This window comes from Lytechinus pictus, chromosome 1 (genome assembly GCF_037042905.1).
Source record: "Lytechinus pictus isolate F3 Inbred chromosome 1, Lp3.0, whole genome shotgun sequence".
Lineage (NCBI taxonomy): Eukaryota > Metazoa > Echinodermata > Echinoidea > Temnopleuroida > Toxopneustidae > Lytechinus > Lytechinus pictus.
This window is the reverse complement of record NC_087245.1, coordinates 41,375,038-41,394,246: the sequence shown is the minus strand read 5'-3', so window position 1 is coordinate 41,394,246 and position 19,209 is coordinate 41,375,038. Positions and strand designations below refer to the sequence as shown.

Genomic DNA, 19,209 nt, shown 5'->3' with positions numbered 1-19,209 from the left:
AAAACACGTAAAAAGGATGTCTTTTTCACGATAGGGCACGTTACGTACGTAACGTGAAAAGGGTGTCAAAAACACAAAAATAATGAAAAAAGGGTATCTATTTCGCTAAGAAAATTACGTGTTTAGGGTCGAATTTGCGGGGATGATAATAAAACAAAATTAAAATGTTTTATAAAGGATGTCCTTTTTGCCCCAACACTTCGTGTTTATAGAGTCCGATTTGCGCGAGGTGTAGAAGGTGGGGTCGTACTAAACCAAATCCGGCCGTACGCTATTCTTTGGATTTTTGCAAGACTTTTAGCCGGGATTTTTTGACGTTTCGCCGGTCTACTACTACTACCCTCATTCTCGTACATTTTGATGTACGTACCCCACCCGTAATCGCCTGGTTACAGAAACGTCAAGCACCTTGATTCTAATAAAAGGAAACCCCTCACCGAGTGAAGGCAAAAATGTAGATAGCGGTAAACTGGTCAACTGGAACAAGATCCTTAGATATACTTCCTAAAATGATCGGAAATAATATTGCTTAATATATTAATTAAACATCAAGTATTTTTCAAAATCAAAATTATAATTTTTGAAGTAAAATCGTTAACACTAGTGCCCTGAATGAAAGAGGGGCTTCGGATTTGAGCATTGCGGAATAATTTATTGTAATGATTTTGAGTGATCCGGCCCCATTCGCCGCCATTTTTACATGCAGTGTACACACAGTCTATGAGACGACGCCCGAAATCTCGCGCGAAGATATATGCATCTAACGTTGAAGAAACCCATGTTGTAGTGGGTACCGTTGTAGCGATACCGAAAACCACCAAGACTAAGTACGATTTGCCAGGTTAAGATCTAGCTTGTCAACGTAGCTTGAGAGGCTCGGAGAAGATCAATGACACTAGCCTTATTTTGATAGTGTGTGTTGAAACCGTAAGATTTTTGACCTCTCAAATGTTAGACTTTTAACTTTTTCTACATCGGTCGGAGTCTCGTTAGACTGACGACGAGCTTGAAACTGAAAGCCTTTGAGCCGAGGATCGAGGCTAGCGATAGCGTCAGAGTAAAATAAGTTTGTACAATTACAAGTCAAATCAAGTAGCAGCCAAGTCAAGCAATCATGACTGACAGTAAAAAAGACGTCAGCAGCAAAGATGAACTAATTCACAAGGCAAAGCTTGCGGAGCAAGCTGAGAGGTACGACGACATGGCAAAGGCAATGAAGGCAGTGACCGAGTTGGAGACGGCATTGACGAATGAAGAGAGGAATCTGTTGTCTGTCGCATACAAGAATGTTGTTGGAGCACGGCGGTCATCGTGGAGAGTAATCAGTAGCATTGAAGCCAAGGAGAGTGCCAGCACCGGCGGCGAGGCAAACACTCAAAGTCAAAGCGAAAAGAGGAAGGCCTTGTCACAGAAGTACAAGGAAAAGGTGGAAGAAGAGCTCACAGGTATTTGCAAGGAGGTTTTGGTAAGTTGAAACTAAGGCAGGGCCTAACTTATGTTCCCCAACTAAGTCTGTGCAGCACCCGGGCCTTGCCTGGCCTTACCTTTTTGTCTGCATGCTGCACACACATCTGCACGATTCTCGTTATAAAAAATTCATAAAGATATAATCATATTCATCACTGTTCATTAAAAAATCTGACAAAAAATGAGAGTGAAAACCATTCACGAAAACTTGAACTTTCTCCTCTCCAAGGAGCCAGGGCGTGTGTCCATAAACAAGTGCGTACATGTAGATCTGGCTGTTGTTGTTAGCCTAGCCAGGAGGCTCTTGGAGAGTGAAAATCATTCTACGTACTAACATAGGCTTACTCTCCATGGAGTCACGGACGGGATGCCAATTGCCATTGCCCTACGCGCACTGACACTGACAGTAGAGGCGCACGGCCAATATGGGAGACTCCAATATGGGAGATAATCTCCCATATTGGAGACTTGCTTTGCAAAAGAACAAAAGAAACGACACCATCAAAAGCGTAATGTTTCCCACCCAAAATTTTGTCTCACTGAGGTCAGAAGCCCATTTGTTTTGTGTGTGGATGAAATCAAAAATCCTTTTCAAAACAAAAGTAGACGGTGAATATTTAAAGTACACGGTGAAAAGGGGTAATTTTTCATGAGGAGTCTGCCTATCACATCTTTATTTGCCGCCAAGGTAATCCTATTGCAGCAAATGTAAACAAAGGAAATTGGTCTCCCAAACTGGAGATTGTCTCTGAAATTGGATACCGAAATTATTTACAAAAGTCTCTAATATTGGAGATAATCTCTCTCATGGGAGACAGTCTCCCATATTGGCCGTGCGCCTCTACTGGCTGAGTATTTTGGAGACAACATGCAACAATGTTGCTCCAAAATATTTGTTTTCTTTAAGGTTTTGAGCCCAAACTTCTGTAAATGGGCTAAAAGTATATTTACCCCCTGCACATACTAAATGGTGCGTGTATTTATTCAAATCGAGACAAAAATAATTAAAGAGCAGGAGCATTAACTTAAAGTCTTATTATTCTTGCTGTCTTTGTTATCGTAGCCTAGATACAAGACGCGTATAGATACGGAGTTCGGTGAAATGCCACTTTCAGAATTTGTATCTGTCTGTGCACCCATGTATAAAACAAGTATGAAGCCATTGAAGGAGGAGGAAAAACCCTATAGAAACCTATACCATGAGAAACTTTTTAAAGTTTCATGAATAAAATGATGTATAATTCAATGGTAGACTATGCCTTGCCTCACATATCAGCGCATTGCAATAAAAAAAAAAGGATTACACTGTCCCATTCATTGCATTTTGTGTAAGCTATGAAAATCTACTTTTGTTGTAAGAAAAATATACACATTCTCCCCTTCAAACAAAAATATCTGTCAGTATTTGACATCATGAGTTGATTCAAGCACCATTCTTTTTCCTTTTTCACAAGCTTTCCAATGATACCAAATTTGCACTCATCCTTCAAGATTTCAAAAAGTCACTGTCTCCCCGCTCAAACAAGCCTTTAATACATGTATTTTTTTTGACAACAAAATATGCATATTTTCCCCTGTAAATTGGAATATCTCCGTCAATATATCAGACAGTGAACTGATTGAAGCACCATTATTTTTCTTATTTCACAAGCTTTTCAATGGTATCAAATTTGTTGGTATTCCTTCAAGATTTCAAAAAGTCACCGAACTCCCTAGTGTAGAAAGCGATCATACTTGCATCAGCTGATAAATATCATGAATCGTATGATTCATGATATCTATTGGCAGATGTTCATGATATTTTCGCCCTCTATACGTGTCTTGTATCTATGCTACGATAACAAACACGGCAAGATGTTTTACGATTTTCATGGTGTTGACCAAGTGTAAAACGATCAATGACGATCAAGGTTGTTTTCAGTTAATGTTGCAACACCATTAAAGTCTACATGTGGGACTGCAATATTCACCGATTGTAACATCAGTCAGTCAAGAAAGAGCTGAATATTCTTCATTTTCCTGATAGTTTTCAACTAATTCTAAATTATTTCAAGGAATAATGGAAAATAGAGCGCGATATTTTATAAACGTAATGACCCAGGCCTAATATCACCACAGATTAATAAATACATGTAGCTACATGTACACAGCTATTGCATTTATAATTTAAAGAAAAATATGTAATTTATCATACATGTATTGTATTGAATTGATTTGAGCTCCTCAAGGAGAGCGGTTTATTGAGCTCCACGAAATTATAAACTCGAAGGACCGGAACGATTACAATCGCAATCGATTACGGCAATACGTAATTCAACCACACTTTTATAATGAGTTTAGCTTCAAATGTCCCCTTGTTTTATGAAGAAAAAATATATTCATGTTTACAAAACGAGACAGGAGCTTTCATAGTGGATTTAAAAAATGTTTTGTGTGGAATTACCAATAAAAATGTTTTTTATTTTATACTTGAATCTATGGAGTCCCAGCTGTTTGTTCAATTTTATTTGGTGAAATTAATGTGCTAATTTTTTTTTTACCGAACCATCAAACCAAGCCTTTGCGTTCGGTTCGTAAGTGCCAAGTTCGGCGAACTTCGGTTCGGCTTCCGCTCTATTTTTTAGTGTCAATGAGCCCTGGTTAAGGTCAGTCGCAACGTGTGTAACTTTCCCATCTGATGAAGTTATTGCAATCTGAAAGTGAAAACGAAATTTGAAATGTCTGCACAATTTTTTCACATTCGCACAATTAACAGATTGCTTTATTTTGTTTGTCCAAATTTCTACATTCATCCAATGTTTCATGTTCAATGACTTTACTATTCTTCCTCCCATTTTCAATTTTTATTCAGTGCTTGCTTGACAAACACCTCATACCAAAAGCGGAAAAGGAAAGCAACGATGACAAGCAAAATAAAGATAGTCAACAATCAGATAGCCATGTTTTCTATCTGAAGATGAAAGGAGACTATTTCCGATACTTGGCCGAAGTGATGAAGAAATCAAGTGATAAAGAGGGTAAGAATATCTTATTCCATCCTGATATTTTTCAAACTGTTCTGCATCAACGCTCGATGACATCGATCAAACACCGATTTTAAAATTGATTCAACTCAGGCTTACAAGTAATGAAAAATTAGTTCTGTAGCTTGGAATGTTTAATAGACTGAACCCAGCCAGGGTTATAGTTGTCCGGCCAATAACAATTTGGGTCGGGTTTCACTTTGCACTCTCTTGAACCCTGTAAATATTAAAGTGCCATCTGTAGGGACATAGTTTTTCTGTTTTAAAAAAATTGCCTTTTTCGTTTCAGAAAATCTTTAGCATGTCTGGAAAACAAATTCCATTTCCCCCATAGACTTTGTGTACATGAATAAGTGACAATCCCATTTACATAGAAATATATACAAATATTACGCATTGAGTAGCGATGTCACGCTTGGCAGACATTGTATCTGTTACTGTACTAATGTTACTTTAAAATCCACTCTAATCGAAATATGAGCACAAAAAAATGAACATCCTCACCTTTCACATATTTAGCATTATTATAATTTTGAGAACTTGAGATTTTATCTAACTTTTTTTGACATTGTTTTGAGTACTCAACGATTTTGCATATCCACTATTTTGTATTTGATGATTATATTAGCCATTCCATATGACCCTCTAGGCTTCAAATTTCAAGTTTAACCAATCAATGAAGAATAATTATTATTTTGGGCTAGGTACATGTACATGTCTAAGAGGTGTAAATCTGGGGACTGTGATTTTCCGCGATCGCAGGAAATGGACGGAATTCACAGAATTTGAAAGGGAAAATGGCTTTTCAAACAGAAAATCACTGAAAACATTTTTTTTTTCAAAATGCAGTTAGCAACAGAAACTACATGTACTCCCAAATCCTCATATGAATATGAACTGGAAAAAACACGATCTCACTTCGCTACAGCAATCATGACAATCCACACATCGTGACTGCATTCGAGCCCCTCCATCACTGAATATATCGAAATTAGTTAACACTTGCGTCCACATAAAGGCAGAAACACGGCCATGTTCAGTCATAATATCATGATCGTGGTATTCAACAAATCCAAAATGACGGATAGGCGAAAGTCGTCCACTGCTCAAAACGATGTCCAAAAAGTCCCTAAAATCTCATTTAACCATAACATGCGAATAATGTGAAAGGTGAGGATGTATTCATGATAATTATGTTTCTTGAAATTGTTTTTTGTACTCTAATCTCTTCGATTAAAATTGATTTTAAAGCATTTCTAGTACAGTGGCAGATACAAAGTTTAACCAGCGTGAGCATTTTGACTTCGCTATGTAAACGGAATTGTCACTTTTTCATATACACAAAGGGGAACAGAATTTCCGTTTTCAGATATGCTGAAACGGAATTTACGATTTTCTGAAATGGAAAAAGCAATTTTTAGAAACAGAAAATCACTGTCCCTATAAATCTGAGATTTCACAACCTTTCAACTAAATCAAAACAATTTCAAGGTAATATGGAAAATAGATGGCCATTTCATGGATTTTTGCAAAATGAAATTTAAGCCACTTTTGGTGTGCATCGGCAAATTGCTCAAGTAGCGCATGCGCAGTCATTGCACACATAGAACGTAAGATGCGATGGCACGGTTTTTCGAACGAGGTACATGTACCTGGCGATAAATTATTTGTAATTGGCGCTGATTTTACATCAGTTTCCACTGTTTTTTTTTAGTGGTTTGACATAATCTGAGAGATAGTTGTGATTATCCAAGATATTGAAATTTAGAGGGTCTACTGATATTTTATTTCCAAAACAACCACTTGCCCCGGGCAAGCTGGTTTGTCGCGCCCTGGCTGGTATGATATTTTCAACTTTTGGTATGACGATATTTCGGTATTGAAATTTTAATGGCGGTATCCATACCGGTATGAAGTTCATACCGAACGGTATTACTAATACCAGTATACCGAAAAAGCTTACTATACAATTTGTTGAATGGATCACAATTTGAAAGGGATACTCCAGGCTGAAAATATTCATATCTAAATAAATAGAGTAAAATTCAGAGCAAAGTGCTGAAAATGTCATCAAAATCAGATAACAAATAACGAAGTCATATCATTGAATATTGAAGTTAATCAATATTTTGTATGCACATCGTCATGAATATTCATTAGGTGGGCTGATGATGTCACATCCCCACTTTCCTTTTTCTTTACCTGAAATCAAATTTGGTTCATTTTTTCATGAATGGGGAAATGATGTGTCTCTATTATGATGACATAAGTTGCAGCAATGAATAACTAATGCACTTAATCAGTTGTCAGTCCAATTGTTTCAGTTCTTGGTAGAAAAATTTTGAAGAAACCTATTTCATAAAATAAAATACAAAAGAACAAGTGGGGATATGACATCAGCCCACCTAATGAATATTCATGAAGACATGCCTAGAACTGTTTCATCAGAATAATGCAAAATAGCAAATCTTTAAAAATCAATAACTTCGTTATTTTTTATCCGATTGTGATCAAATTTTCAGCATTTTGCTCTGAATTTTACTACATTTATTGAGACATAAATATCTTCAGCCTGGATCATCTCTTTACAGGTCAAGTCCACCTCAGAAAAATATTGATTTGTATCAATAGAGAAAAATCAGACAAGCACAATGTTGAAAATTTCATCAAAATCGGATGTAAAATAAGAAAGTTATGACATTTTAAAGTTTCGCTTATTTTTAACAAAATAGTTATATGAACGAGCCAGTTACATCCAAATGAGAGAGTCGATGATGTCACTCACTCACTATTTCTTTTGTTTTTTATTGTTTTAATTATACAATATTTCAATTTTTACGAATTTGATGATTAGGACCTCCTTGCCTGAAGCACAAAATGTTAAAATAATGGAATTCCACGTGTTCAGGGAGGAATGAAACTTCATTTCACATGACAATGACGAGAAAATCAAGATATTTCATATTTCATATAATAAAATACAAAAGAAATAGTGAGTGAGTGATGTCATCAGTTCCCTCATTTGCATACCGACCGAGATGTGCATACAACTGTTTTGTGAAATGAAGCGAAACTTTAAAATGTCATAACTTTCTTATTTTACATCCGATTTTGATGAAATTTTCAGTGTTATGCTTGTTGAATTTTTCTCTTTTTATTCAAATCAAGTTTTTGTTGGGGTGGACTTGTCCTTTAAGAAAGGGAATTCTACTCTAAAATTACATCTTGGTATTTTCCCCTTCTGTTTCTAGACTCTGTTAAATGCTCCAGTGAAGCTTACCAAGAGGCAATGGATAAAGCCAGTGAACGTATGGCACCAACACATCCCATCAGACTTGGATTGGCACTAAACTTCTCAGTTTTCTTCTATGAAATTGAAAATAAACCAGATAGAGCCTGTCAGTTGGCTAAACAAGTAAGTGAGCCAATTTTGTTTCACCAGCATAGCGAGACTATAGGCACTGCTTTTCCGACAGCAACAGCGACGTTAACATTGAAATCTTAACCATGGTTAACCCTACAGAGACTGGGCTATTTTGATGCCTAAAGAAGAAAAATTTCTTCAAAATCTCATTTTCTTGCCTAAATAGCAGTGCGAGTCTTATTAGACGCCACTTTTTTGGTGGCGGCGGCGTCAACACTGAAATTTTACCTACAGTTAATTTTTTAAGATATATCACACTAGTAAAAAAGTATATGGACCTGGTTCATAAAACTTGGACATATGGGTAATCAAGTATTACTGAACATACTGCCTGAGTTTCAGGTCACATGACCAAGATCAAAGGTCGTTATTTTGGGGTCAATGAACTTCGACAATGTTGGAGGAATCAACATCAATCTTAACACTAGGTTTAGTTTTTGAAATGTCATAAGTTAGAAGTATATGGACCTAGTTTATGATACTTGGACATAAGGGTAATCACTGAACATCATGTGCGAGTTTCAGTTCACATAACCAAGGTCAAAGGTAATTGCAATGTACAAGGACGGCAGTGCTGTGTGTGTGTACACTGTGACTGTGAGGTGAGTGAGTGTAAGTGGCCAATATTGTCGGGACCTTTCTTTCTTGCAAACATTTGTAGATGAATTGATCAAGAACAGCAGATTTCCGCATACCGGTCATCTCTTTGGATACTTTGAAATCTTTAACTTAGTTTTTGTCTCACCTGCATAGCAGAGTGAGACTATAGGCGCCGCTTTTCCGACGGCGGCGGCGGCGGCGGCGTCAACACCAAATCTTAACCTGAGGTTAAGTTTTTGAAATGACAGCATAACTTAGAAAGTATATGGACCTAGTTCATGAAACTTGGCCATAAGGTTAATCAAGTATTACTGAACATCCTGCCTGAGTTTCATGTCACATGACCAAGGTCAAAGGTCATTTAGGGTCAATGAACTTAGACCATGTTGGGGGAATCAACATCAAAATCTTAACCTAAGGTTAAGTTTTTGAAATGTCATCATAACTTAGAAAATATATGGACCTAGTTCATGAAACTTATACATAAGGTTAATCAAGTATCACTGAACATCCTGCATGAGTTTCACATCACATGACCAAGGTCAAAGGTCATTTAGGGTCAATGAACTTTGGCCAAATTGGGGTATTTGTTGAATTACAGCCATAAATTTGAAAGTGTGTTGGTCTAGTTCATAAAACTTGGACATAATAGTAATCAAGTATCACTGAACATCCTGTGCGAGTTTCAGGTCACATGATCAAGGTCAAAGGTCATGTAAGGTCAAAGAACTTTGGCCACTTTGGGGGTATTTGTTGAATTGCCATCATATCTCTATAAGTGTATTGGTCTAGTTCATAAAACGTGGAAATAAGAGTAACCAAGTATCACTGAACATCTTGTGCGAGTTATAGTAGTTTTCAAAATCAGCACTGCTGCTATATTGAATCGCGTGATGCAGGTGAGACGGCCAGAGGCATTCAACTTGTTGATTCTTCGTACCTCAAATATAATGTGAGGATTTTTTTTTTTTTTTTTAGTCCAAAGTTGGGGGTGCGGTTTATAGTCCGTTACTTACGGTACTCTCTTTGATACTGAAGCAGTTGACATGAAAAAGGCCATGAAATTAAATCATAAATCAAGTAAGTTTATTGTGAAGTAATTGAATGCAATTAAAAGTAAATGAAGTCGATTACATTTTTTAATTACAATTACTTTCCCGAAATTTTCCCGTTCATAACTTCAATTATTTACAATTACAACTAAAATTACGTAATTGATCAATTACCTTGTAATTTAGCCCAACCCTGCCTTTTACTGATTAAAATCGATAAATTTCATCTTGTTTATGGTCAAAATAAAGTCCCTAACAATTTCCATTGAAGAAACAATAAAAAACAAAATGTCAGAAAAAAGAAATACATTTTCTTATAAGAAATTAAAATAACCAGATAAAATACATAAGAAAAAGAATTATGATGGATTTTTTTAAAAGTGCATTTGGTCATATTTCTATTAAGAGTCTGTGAACCAAAAATTCACATTTTAGGGACATTAGTTAGTTAATTAGAGCAAACTTCTCATTTTATGCATAAATAAGCATAATTAATTAGCAGTGACATTTTTCACAGAATTTGATCTTATAGTTTTCTAGATTATGCCATGGGTAATGCGCATGCCAATTTTCTCGATCGACGACCAAAAACTTTGAAAGTATGGATCAAGTTCATGAAACTTGGACATAAAAGTAATCAAGTATCGGTTAATATACTGCATGAATTTCATGTCACATGACCAATGTCAATGGTCATTTATGGTGATTTAACTTTAGCCATATTGGGGGTATTTGTTGAATTGCCATCATAACTTAAAAAGTTGCTGCTCGCTGACTTTTTACTTTCAAGTCTTGCGCAACTATTGAGACCAGTTTTGCGTCACCCGGGTACACGGTTCCGAAATTAGGCAACATGTAAGTGCATGTCAGACCAAAAATTGCTCAAAAACGTGATTTTGTGTACAAAGTCAATGAAAATTGTGTTTTCAACCAAAAATCATAAATGTATGATTGTTTTTAGTTTTGCTGGCCTAAATGTATTTATGCTGTTTAGGATGATCTCAGAAGAGTCCCAAACAAAGTTTATTTTAAAAATAGTGAAAAACAAGAGGTTAAAAAAAAAGAAATACATAAGAAATTGCAAAAAAATATAATAAATACATAAGAAACTGATCTGGATCTGGATGTATACGATGCAGGGCCCTTCTGGGCATAAACGCATCGGGTACTTGACCTGGATTTTGCCGGGACCGGCAGGTGCAATACACCGGGTGAACACCCTACTCTTTAACGAATAGTGTATTGGTTTTAACGTGCATAGGTTGTACCTCTCCTATACACGGGACCAACATTTGCGTCCTTTCCGATGGACGGAGTGTTTTCCAACTGTATTCACACCTGCACTGAATACAGTGGTGAGGCACGCTAACACACAACGCTATAGCATCATACTTTTTTGTTAGACGCGTTTCGGCATGAGCGGGACTCGAACCCCTCACGTTGAGATCTACGATCTTATCCGAAACATGCGCTCTAACCGACTGAGCTACGCTGCCTCGTATCTGATATCGCAATTGTTTTTCATGTACACTTTCTGAGAACACTACAAAAAATGTTATACTAAAAATTAGCACATTTGGAGCTTTATTTAGGGAGTTCGAGGGAAAAGTGTGATTTTGCATACTTATTAGGCATAAATTAGCAAGAAAATAAATTACTATACAATTATGTAGATTATGTCCCAGACATCCTGCGTGCAAATTTTTGGCGCGATCGCACAGTCAACAGCCCCCCCCCCCCCCATAACAAACGACCACTTTTTTCGGGACAAGTTCACGAGGCATGGCCTCATTTATAAAATATAAGTTTCATAGATTCCAATTTTTTAATTGGATATGATGAATAATGTATTAAATACAAATTCCTCTTGGAGGGGGTATGAAATGATGTGTGTGAAGATGTATCCACTACACACCAAAAAAAAAATCACTTTCAATTTGTTTTCAAAAAAATGTTTTGGACAATTTGTATTACATGACATGTTGTAGCTGCCTACATCTGTATATGTCACAAGATCAAAACATTATAACAGAGGGCTTGTTTCTGTGAATAAGATGATCATCTACAGATACTTACACTAGGATTAGCTATTCACAATATACATGTTTGATATTTTTTTTAAACCAATCTTGGTATTCCCATTAAGCTGCCAAGATATTGGCATAAAATGCCAACATTGTAGCTGCATTTTTTGTGAGTTGTGCTTACGAACAAGTGGACATCTGCTTGAAAAGATAGCTGCTTATTGCAACTCCACCTATTAAAACACCTTTCAAATTTCAGTGCACATTTGAGGTAAACATGGGTATTTTTTTTTCTCCTTGTGTTTAGGCATTTGATGATGCTATTGCAGAACTGGATCAACTTCAGGAGGATTCCTACAAAGACAGCACGCTAATTATGCAGTTGCTGAGAGACAATTTAACTGTGAGTATTGGAAATAGACGTGTGTACACGGCTATTCATGTACATGTCCATTCAATTCGGATCTGTATTTGTACTGTCTGATTTGATTTTGTTGGGACTTGTCCATCAATGAAAATAAATGAAAAATCTTAACCCTGTTTTATTGGTGCTGCTTTTCCAATGACGGCGACGTCATCAAAGATATTTCCACTCCAGTAATCATTCTTCTTCTTGCAGACCATGTTTTTATCAACATTCAATGATTTTTTTTGTGACTGTACTAGAATTAACTATGTGTTAGTAAGACCCAAGCAAAATGTATTTTTAGCTTCACACATATAAACTATCACTGCACTTAAAATAAAGCTATATTCCATCCAAAAGTATTTCTACTGGGCCCCTCCTCAATTAATAGTACAACATTATCAAAAATTCTTGGGCAGTATTTTGCGTCCATTCTATTTTGGAACAAAAATAAATTCAACCTAAAAAAGGGGAGGGCTGGGCAGTTCCGGCCTCACAGACATCACGTTTCAGACAGTGCTTTGAGGCTCCTTTTCTCAACGTGATATAAAAGTGAAAGGAGAAAATAAGTAAAACAGGATGGTGAAAGTTTGATAGAAATCTGACAGGCAATTAGAAAGTTATGGCTACTTTAAGATTGAGATCCCTTAGATTATGTAGACTTCAAATTGGCAACTGGGTCAGTAAATTATGACAAAGGGCAAGGACAACTTTCCCATAGGCCATGTACTTAGTTATCAGGGATTTGTGGTTTTCTCCTAAGCACCAATTCCCCTGGGACTGTAATCTATGTCACAGGTAGTATATTGTTTTATGTCCTGATGAAAGAAAAACATAATTTGAAGTAGAACTTATGAAAAGAATGACATTTTAGCCACATTATGTATTGGAGTACATGGAAGAATAGTCCTTGCCTTACATCACTATGAAAACACATATGTGGCCAATTTGAAGTCTCCATTTTGCATAGTGATTACCAATTTTTACAACTCTAAAAAATTCATAACTTATTGTTTGTCCGATAATGTTCAAACTTTCACCTATCAACCTGTCCGATTTTGCCGTTTGAACCACTTCGTCAGGGTTTAACAAATCTCATGAAATTTGGCATACACATTGGTAATTGCCCGGTCCCACTGCACTTCCGGATGCAAAGAGGATGTAAAATGTATAAAAATATTGCCATCCGTTGGAAAACGCTATCCATATGATCCATTGTGTACTCATTGGATACGTGTTTCCTAAGATCCATCGAGCATCTGTCCATTGTGATTTCATTCGTGCAAAAAGTTTTGAGCTGCAACCAGGATGTAAAATGTAAAAAATCTTGCCATCCATTGGAAAACGTTATAAATCTGTTGTGTACTTATTGCATACCGTACGTGTTTCATACGCTCTTCCATCGACAATCTGCCCATTGTGAATTCATCCGCGCAAAAAGTTCTGAGCTGCACAAAACTTTCTGAAAGAATGAAATTCTGCCGTTAACGATGTTAATCTGTGACACATACGAGCAACAAATGTTCTATGTCCGTTATCATCTGTTAAACGTCTACTTTTAATATCCCCTTTGATTTCTCTGGACATTACATCCTCGCAAATGGGACCAGGCCTTAAAGTGTGGAGGATATATTTGTTTGCGTGTGTTAGAAATCATGTTGCCATGGTTATGTATTACAATTTGTGTGTAAACATGTGGATATAACTCCTTCATTTTATGATCTACAGTATGCAGTCAGTGCAAGCCCTCAAAAAGTAGCTTCTTTTATCCAAGTGATATTCACGACTAGAGGGTTTTTGCATTGTTAATGAGCTTGGTGCGGATGAAAACATCTCTTTTTATTCGGCCATTGCTGCTCTAGATATTGACCAAATTTCATATTTTTGGTATCTTTATTAAGAAGAAAAGTCATTCTTTCATGTCATGTGTTTGGATTTTTAAAAAGATTGTGTATTATAGGTGAAAGTTTTTATCTAAAACATGAAAGAAAATAATTATTTTCATGCAATAAAAGGTGTTTGTCCACTTAATTTCTGTTTGAGCCCATATGATTTTACATTATGATAAAGCTGAAGATCTAAGCTTTAATATGATAAAAATTTTATAAGAAGAGGTATTTTAGATGGGTCAGCAGCCAGCTTTTCATAGGCCAAGTACATTTAGCAGCTCAAAAAACAATATTGCTCACGCACCCACGCAAATTAAAATGTTCCCCACACTGGGCCTGTGCAAGGTCACACTCACCTTGTGGTAATGTCTTCAAATTACCCGCACCTGTTTTGAAAACATTATTCAGCCAATCAGAACTCTGGATTTTATGTTACTCAGAAATTACAGAAATCTCGTCATGTATCTTGATGGAAAAAGCTGGCTGCTGCCCCATCTAAAAGATGCCACATTTCAAGAGTGACATTGTAATAAAGTATAGAGTTGGAGCTTTCTGATGATATAAATAATGTTGAGGAAGAAAATTATGTTTGAGTAATCTTTTCAGGCCAAAAATTCACTTATTAAAATATTTTATTCAAAAGAAATAACCAAAATATAAAAGAGTAACATTTAGTCTTTCCTATGGTACAAAATTAATCAATTTTACTTAAAGAGAAAGTGGTTAAATTCTTTGAGAAAGAAAGTCTCACAATTCACAAGATTTTGCAGAGACATGAATTCAGCCATGAGAGACTAGGATAAATCTTGCTCATTAAAGGACAAGTCCACCCCAAAAAAGTTGATTTATATAAAAAGAGAAAAATCCAACAAGCATAACATTGAAAATTTCATCAATATCGGATGTAAAATAGAAAAGTTATGACATTTTAAAGTTTCGCTTAATTTCGCAAAACAGTTATATGCACATCCTGGCTGGTATGCAAATGAGGAGACTATGACGTCGTCCACTCACTATTTCTTTAGTATTTTATTATATGAAATATGAAATATTCGAATTTTCTGCTCATTGTCAAGTGATACAACGATTAATTCCTCCCTGAACTTGTGGAATTAGCATTGTTTAAAACTATATGGTTCAGTCAAGTTGGTCCTTATTGTCAAATCTATAAAAAAATGAAATATTATATAATTCAAACAATAAAAAACAAAAGAAATAGTGAGTGATGGACATCATCGACTGAGTTGCCTAGTTGTGCATATCACTGTTTTGCGAAAAATGAGCGAAACTTTAAAATGTCATAACTTATTTTACATCCGATTTTGATGAAATTTTAAGCACTATGCTAGTTTGACTTTTCTCTATTTATTCAAGTCAGCATTTTCCTAGGGTGGACTTGACCTTTAACATGGGGACTTGCAGACTGACTGTATGCTCATGAAATTTAGCACACACACATGGGTCTTAAACTAAAGATACGCAAGATACATATTTATTTTCTAAATGTGTTGCAAGCTTCATTACCATGATAATGGCATAGGCTACATGTAGGGTATAAATTACCTGGCCTTCATTGATAACTAAATCAAGATCATTTAAATGAAATGGAAAATAAATCAGCATTTCAAGGATGTAAAAATCTGTGTGAAATATGTCATTTCAGCAACTTATGGGAAAAAGTTTTAACGTTTTTTCCCCTCTTTTTTTCCCCCTTGGATATAAGAAGGCAATGACAATCTACATGTAGTTTATAACCCGAAGCTTTGTTTCATTGATATTATGTCTATGATTGAAATAGTGTTTTTGAAAAAGCTTTAAAAAACAGAAATACATGAACTAATGAAACAAAATAGAAAAAAAAAATGTGAGGAGAATCCCAGTCCCTAAAATTTGATATTGCTGAATTCACAACCTGGCTCTTTAAAGAGGTGATTCAGTTTTCCCCTAATTTTTTCATTACAGCACATTATCTATTCCTACCAACTTAAATGATATTTTATTTTTTTATTTTTTTGTCAACAGTTGTGGACGTCAGATTCTGCAGATGATCCAGCAGACCAGGAAGAAGCTCAAAATTAAACTTGATTGAAGCTGAATTATAGGTGTGCCGTAAATGTTCCCATAATTACAAATCGTGTATCCAAACAAAAAGGGCTTGGAGGAAGCATCCTAACCTTTTGATGTCTTATTTACCAATTCTGGAGATGGCAAAGACAGAATGGATAAGGCTTGGTGACTTAAAAACAAAGTGAATGAGTGTTCAAGGGTGAAGGGTGCTTATGTTTACGCATTTAAGACACCGAGTATTTACATGTATGTGACAGATGGATTAAAAGTCTATGGTGTAACTTTCTTTTGCAACCAAATTGTGTCACAAAATATATTATGTAGGAAGAAATGTAAATCAACCGTTAACCATAGAATCATACTGTTTCAGTAGCTATTTCTGTACTGTACAATAAAGTTAGTTCAGTGTTCTATGTCACTGACTCGATAACATGTCCAACTGCATATTTTGAATGTTGTTAACTTACCATAGTTCAGCTTAAAAGTAATGTTATAAAAAGGGAAGGAATGTCAAAGAACATCCAGTAATTGAATAGGTATGCATAAAGTACTTGCCTTTGTGAAACTTTCAAATTTAACACTTTGTTTGCAGAAAAAAGGATCTGGCCAAATAGCAGAGACGAGTGTGAGGGAAAATTTTCTATTTATTTCTAGCAATCTATTTACATTGTACATGTCTATGTTATTGCTGGATAGATTATTTTGTGATATTTTTTTGATGAAACTGAACTTAAAGGATTCCATGATGCATTTAATTGATGTTTTTTATTTCTGTTTCATTGCACCTTTTGTAATTGCCTTTGAATAACCCAGAACCATGCACTACATGTAGAGGTGGGTAGGTCAAGTAAACTACAACATTTTTATGATTTAGAATTAACCAAATATGTAGCAGTTTCACATTATGCTTTTAGAAAGAAAAAATAAATAAAAACCAATTTTTGATGTTGGTAACCTGCAGCTAATAATATTAAGATGTCATAGGTTTATACACAATGATTTGACTTCCCTTATGTTTCAAAGGAACACACCTTGTTAAAGGTGATTTTAGTGCAGTACATGTATGTATCATTGGTTAAGATTTCATATACATGTAACTGCATTTGTCTGAGGTGACCATTTTATTTTATAGCCCTTTAAGTCATCAAATTACATGTTCAAATAATTTAAAAGGTGGAAATGTGTATTTTCGAATGTTGAAGTTTGTTTATGCTGTACTATTGCACATCTTTCTGTGTTTCACATGTTATACACATTAGGATTTACTGATGATGCTTTGCACTTGAGGTAGGGCTGCACTTGTCTTTTGCTGGGTCTACTTGAACAAACTTAGGAATACTTTGGGATGGTCCTAAGCTTTTCATCCACGAGACAGCCATTCAAATTCAAAGCCTAAGAGGCGATGGACAAGTGTATTCCAAGGGGGAGGAGGAGGAAAGTTGACAGATATATTTATAGATTAAAATTTCTTTAATAGCTCTCTACCAGTCATGTTGCATTTGCATTTGGATCACATGTTACTTTATTTAAGATTTGTGTCGTCGTGAATATTTCTGGTTCAATGTGTATCGGAAACGTAGCATTTATGCATTTTTTTATTGTGATAACAGATATTAGAAAAGTGTAATGGAACTATAAATTGAATACTATGGTTTTTTTTTGTCAAGTAATATGTGATATATTCTTCCTGCAGGGACATTTTTTTCTTCTTTTTCATTTTATTTGTTTTGTTTGCGTTTTGTTTGTTTCATTTCCCCCATTTGCTGTAGATGTTAGGTTGTTAAACAGGCAAACTCTGTAGAATAGACAATTCTAGAAATTAGAATGCATTGTCTGATAATAGGAATGTGTATATCAAACCATTTGCATTTATATTTTGCATATCAGTGGTTTGGGATGTTAGCCATGCACAGATGGTAAACATGTACTTGGAAGTTCTTTCTAATCGTACTACCACTCCCCCCCCCCCCCCAAAAAAAAAAAAATGTTATTTCAGTAGTCTATCTTGTAGAAACATAGGTAAATTACTAACAATCTGTAAGACATACTTTTTTGTCCAGTTCAAAGAATTGCTTCCCAGGACTTACTACCATATTGAGAAGATTTTGTTTCTTGATTCTTCAATGTATCTTGGCAATATAAAGAAAGGTTGTTGTTTTGGCACAACTCCATCTCGGTTCAGTTATTAAAAATAAAAACTCACAGTAAATGCTAATCATGGCTATAAGCTACATGTATTAACAATGAAAAATGCATGCATTTTAAGCTGAAGAAAATGGTATCCTAACATTGTATCCTGTGAAACTGTCATTACACAGTTTAACAATTATAATGTCTGTTGTCTGGAAACTAGTGTATCTTGTTTTATTTTGTTGTGAGAACTAAGAGTTAGTGCAAGTTCTTTTAATGCCTTGCCCAATGTAGGCGTTTGCCGGAGGCATACATTTGGGGTCCCATTTTCATTTTCAATAAAATTAAATCACTTGCATACTAACTTCAGAATTGGTCAGAGTATGCATCTACCGTGTGAGTAAAAAACTTTGACACCTCACTAGTCCCCAATTAATGAAAAAATTATGTCATGAAAACAATTATATTACATAAATGGCGTGAAAGAGTATGTTCTCCCAATTAATTTGATAACATGTGGTATGTGTTAACGCTTGACGTCATTGAAAATTTGGCAACTGGGTTCATGACTGCAGTCGTGCCTTACTCTGGCGCAAGTCAAAATTTACTTCACTGCAGAATGATACCTAATAATTACCTAAGCGTTAACATATACCACATACATTTTAATATGGTATCAAACTAATTGGGAGAAGATACTCTTTCCAACCATATATAATGATTGTAATGCGATCTTGACAAATTTTTTCCTTAAATGGGGATTTGTGAAGTGTAAAGTTTTTTTTTTTTTTTTTTTTTTACTCGCACGGTAGATTTTGGAGTAACAAGGACTGAGGTGATTATACAGTGCGTCCCAGAAAAAACGAAACCGAGATTTAGCGATGATTGATCATAACTTAATCATAAATAAAATAAGACAAAAGACCTACCAATTTAAAGCTTAGAATCTCCTCTTTCGTCTGATATTACGTAGATTATTTCTCATTCACGCATGAGTGAGCAAAAATAATTTGAAGAAAGGATACCAAAAACTCATTTGGCGGGGGGTATCTGAATTTCTAAAAGAAAATCACATGCCTTAAAAGTTCAATATCTGCTCTTTTATTTGATACCTTAATCACAGAAAA

General features: G+C 35.4%; 1 protein-coding gene across 1 annotated transcript; it reads left to right on the top strand.

Annotated features, from left to right (window-relative positions):
- Positions 1-207: 207 nt before the first annotated feature.
- Positions 208-18,301, top strand: LOC129263094 (14-3-3 protein gamma-like). The gene is made up of 5 exons (XM_054901019.2): positions 208-1,465; positions 4,319-4,484; positions 7,742-7,905; positions 11,898-11,993; positions 15,908-18,301. Exons 1-5 carry the CDS (start codon positions 1,115-1,117, stop codon positions 15,962-15,964), a joined length of 834 nt encoding a protein of 277 aa, XP_054756994.1. The 5' UTR covers positions 208-1,114; the 3' UTR covers positions 15,965-18,301.
- The last annotated feature ends 908 nt before the right edge of the window (positions 18,302-19,209 follow it).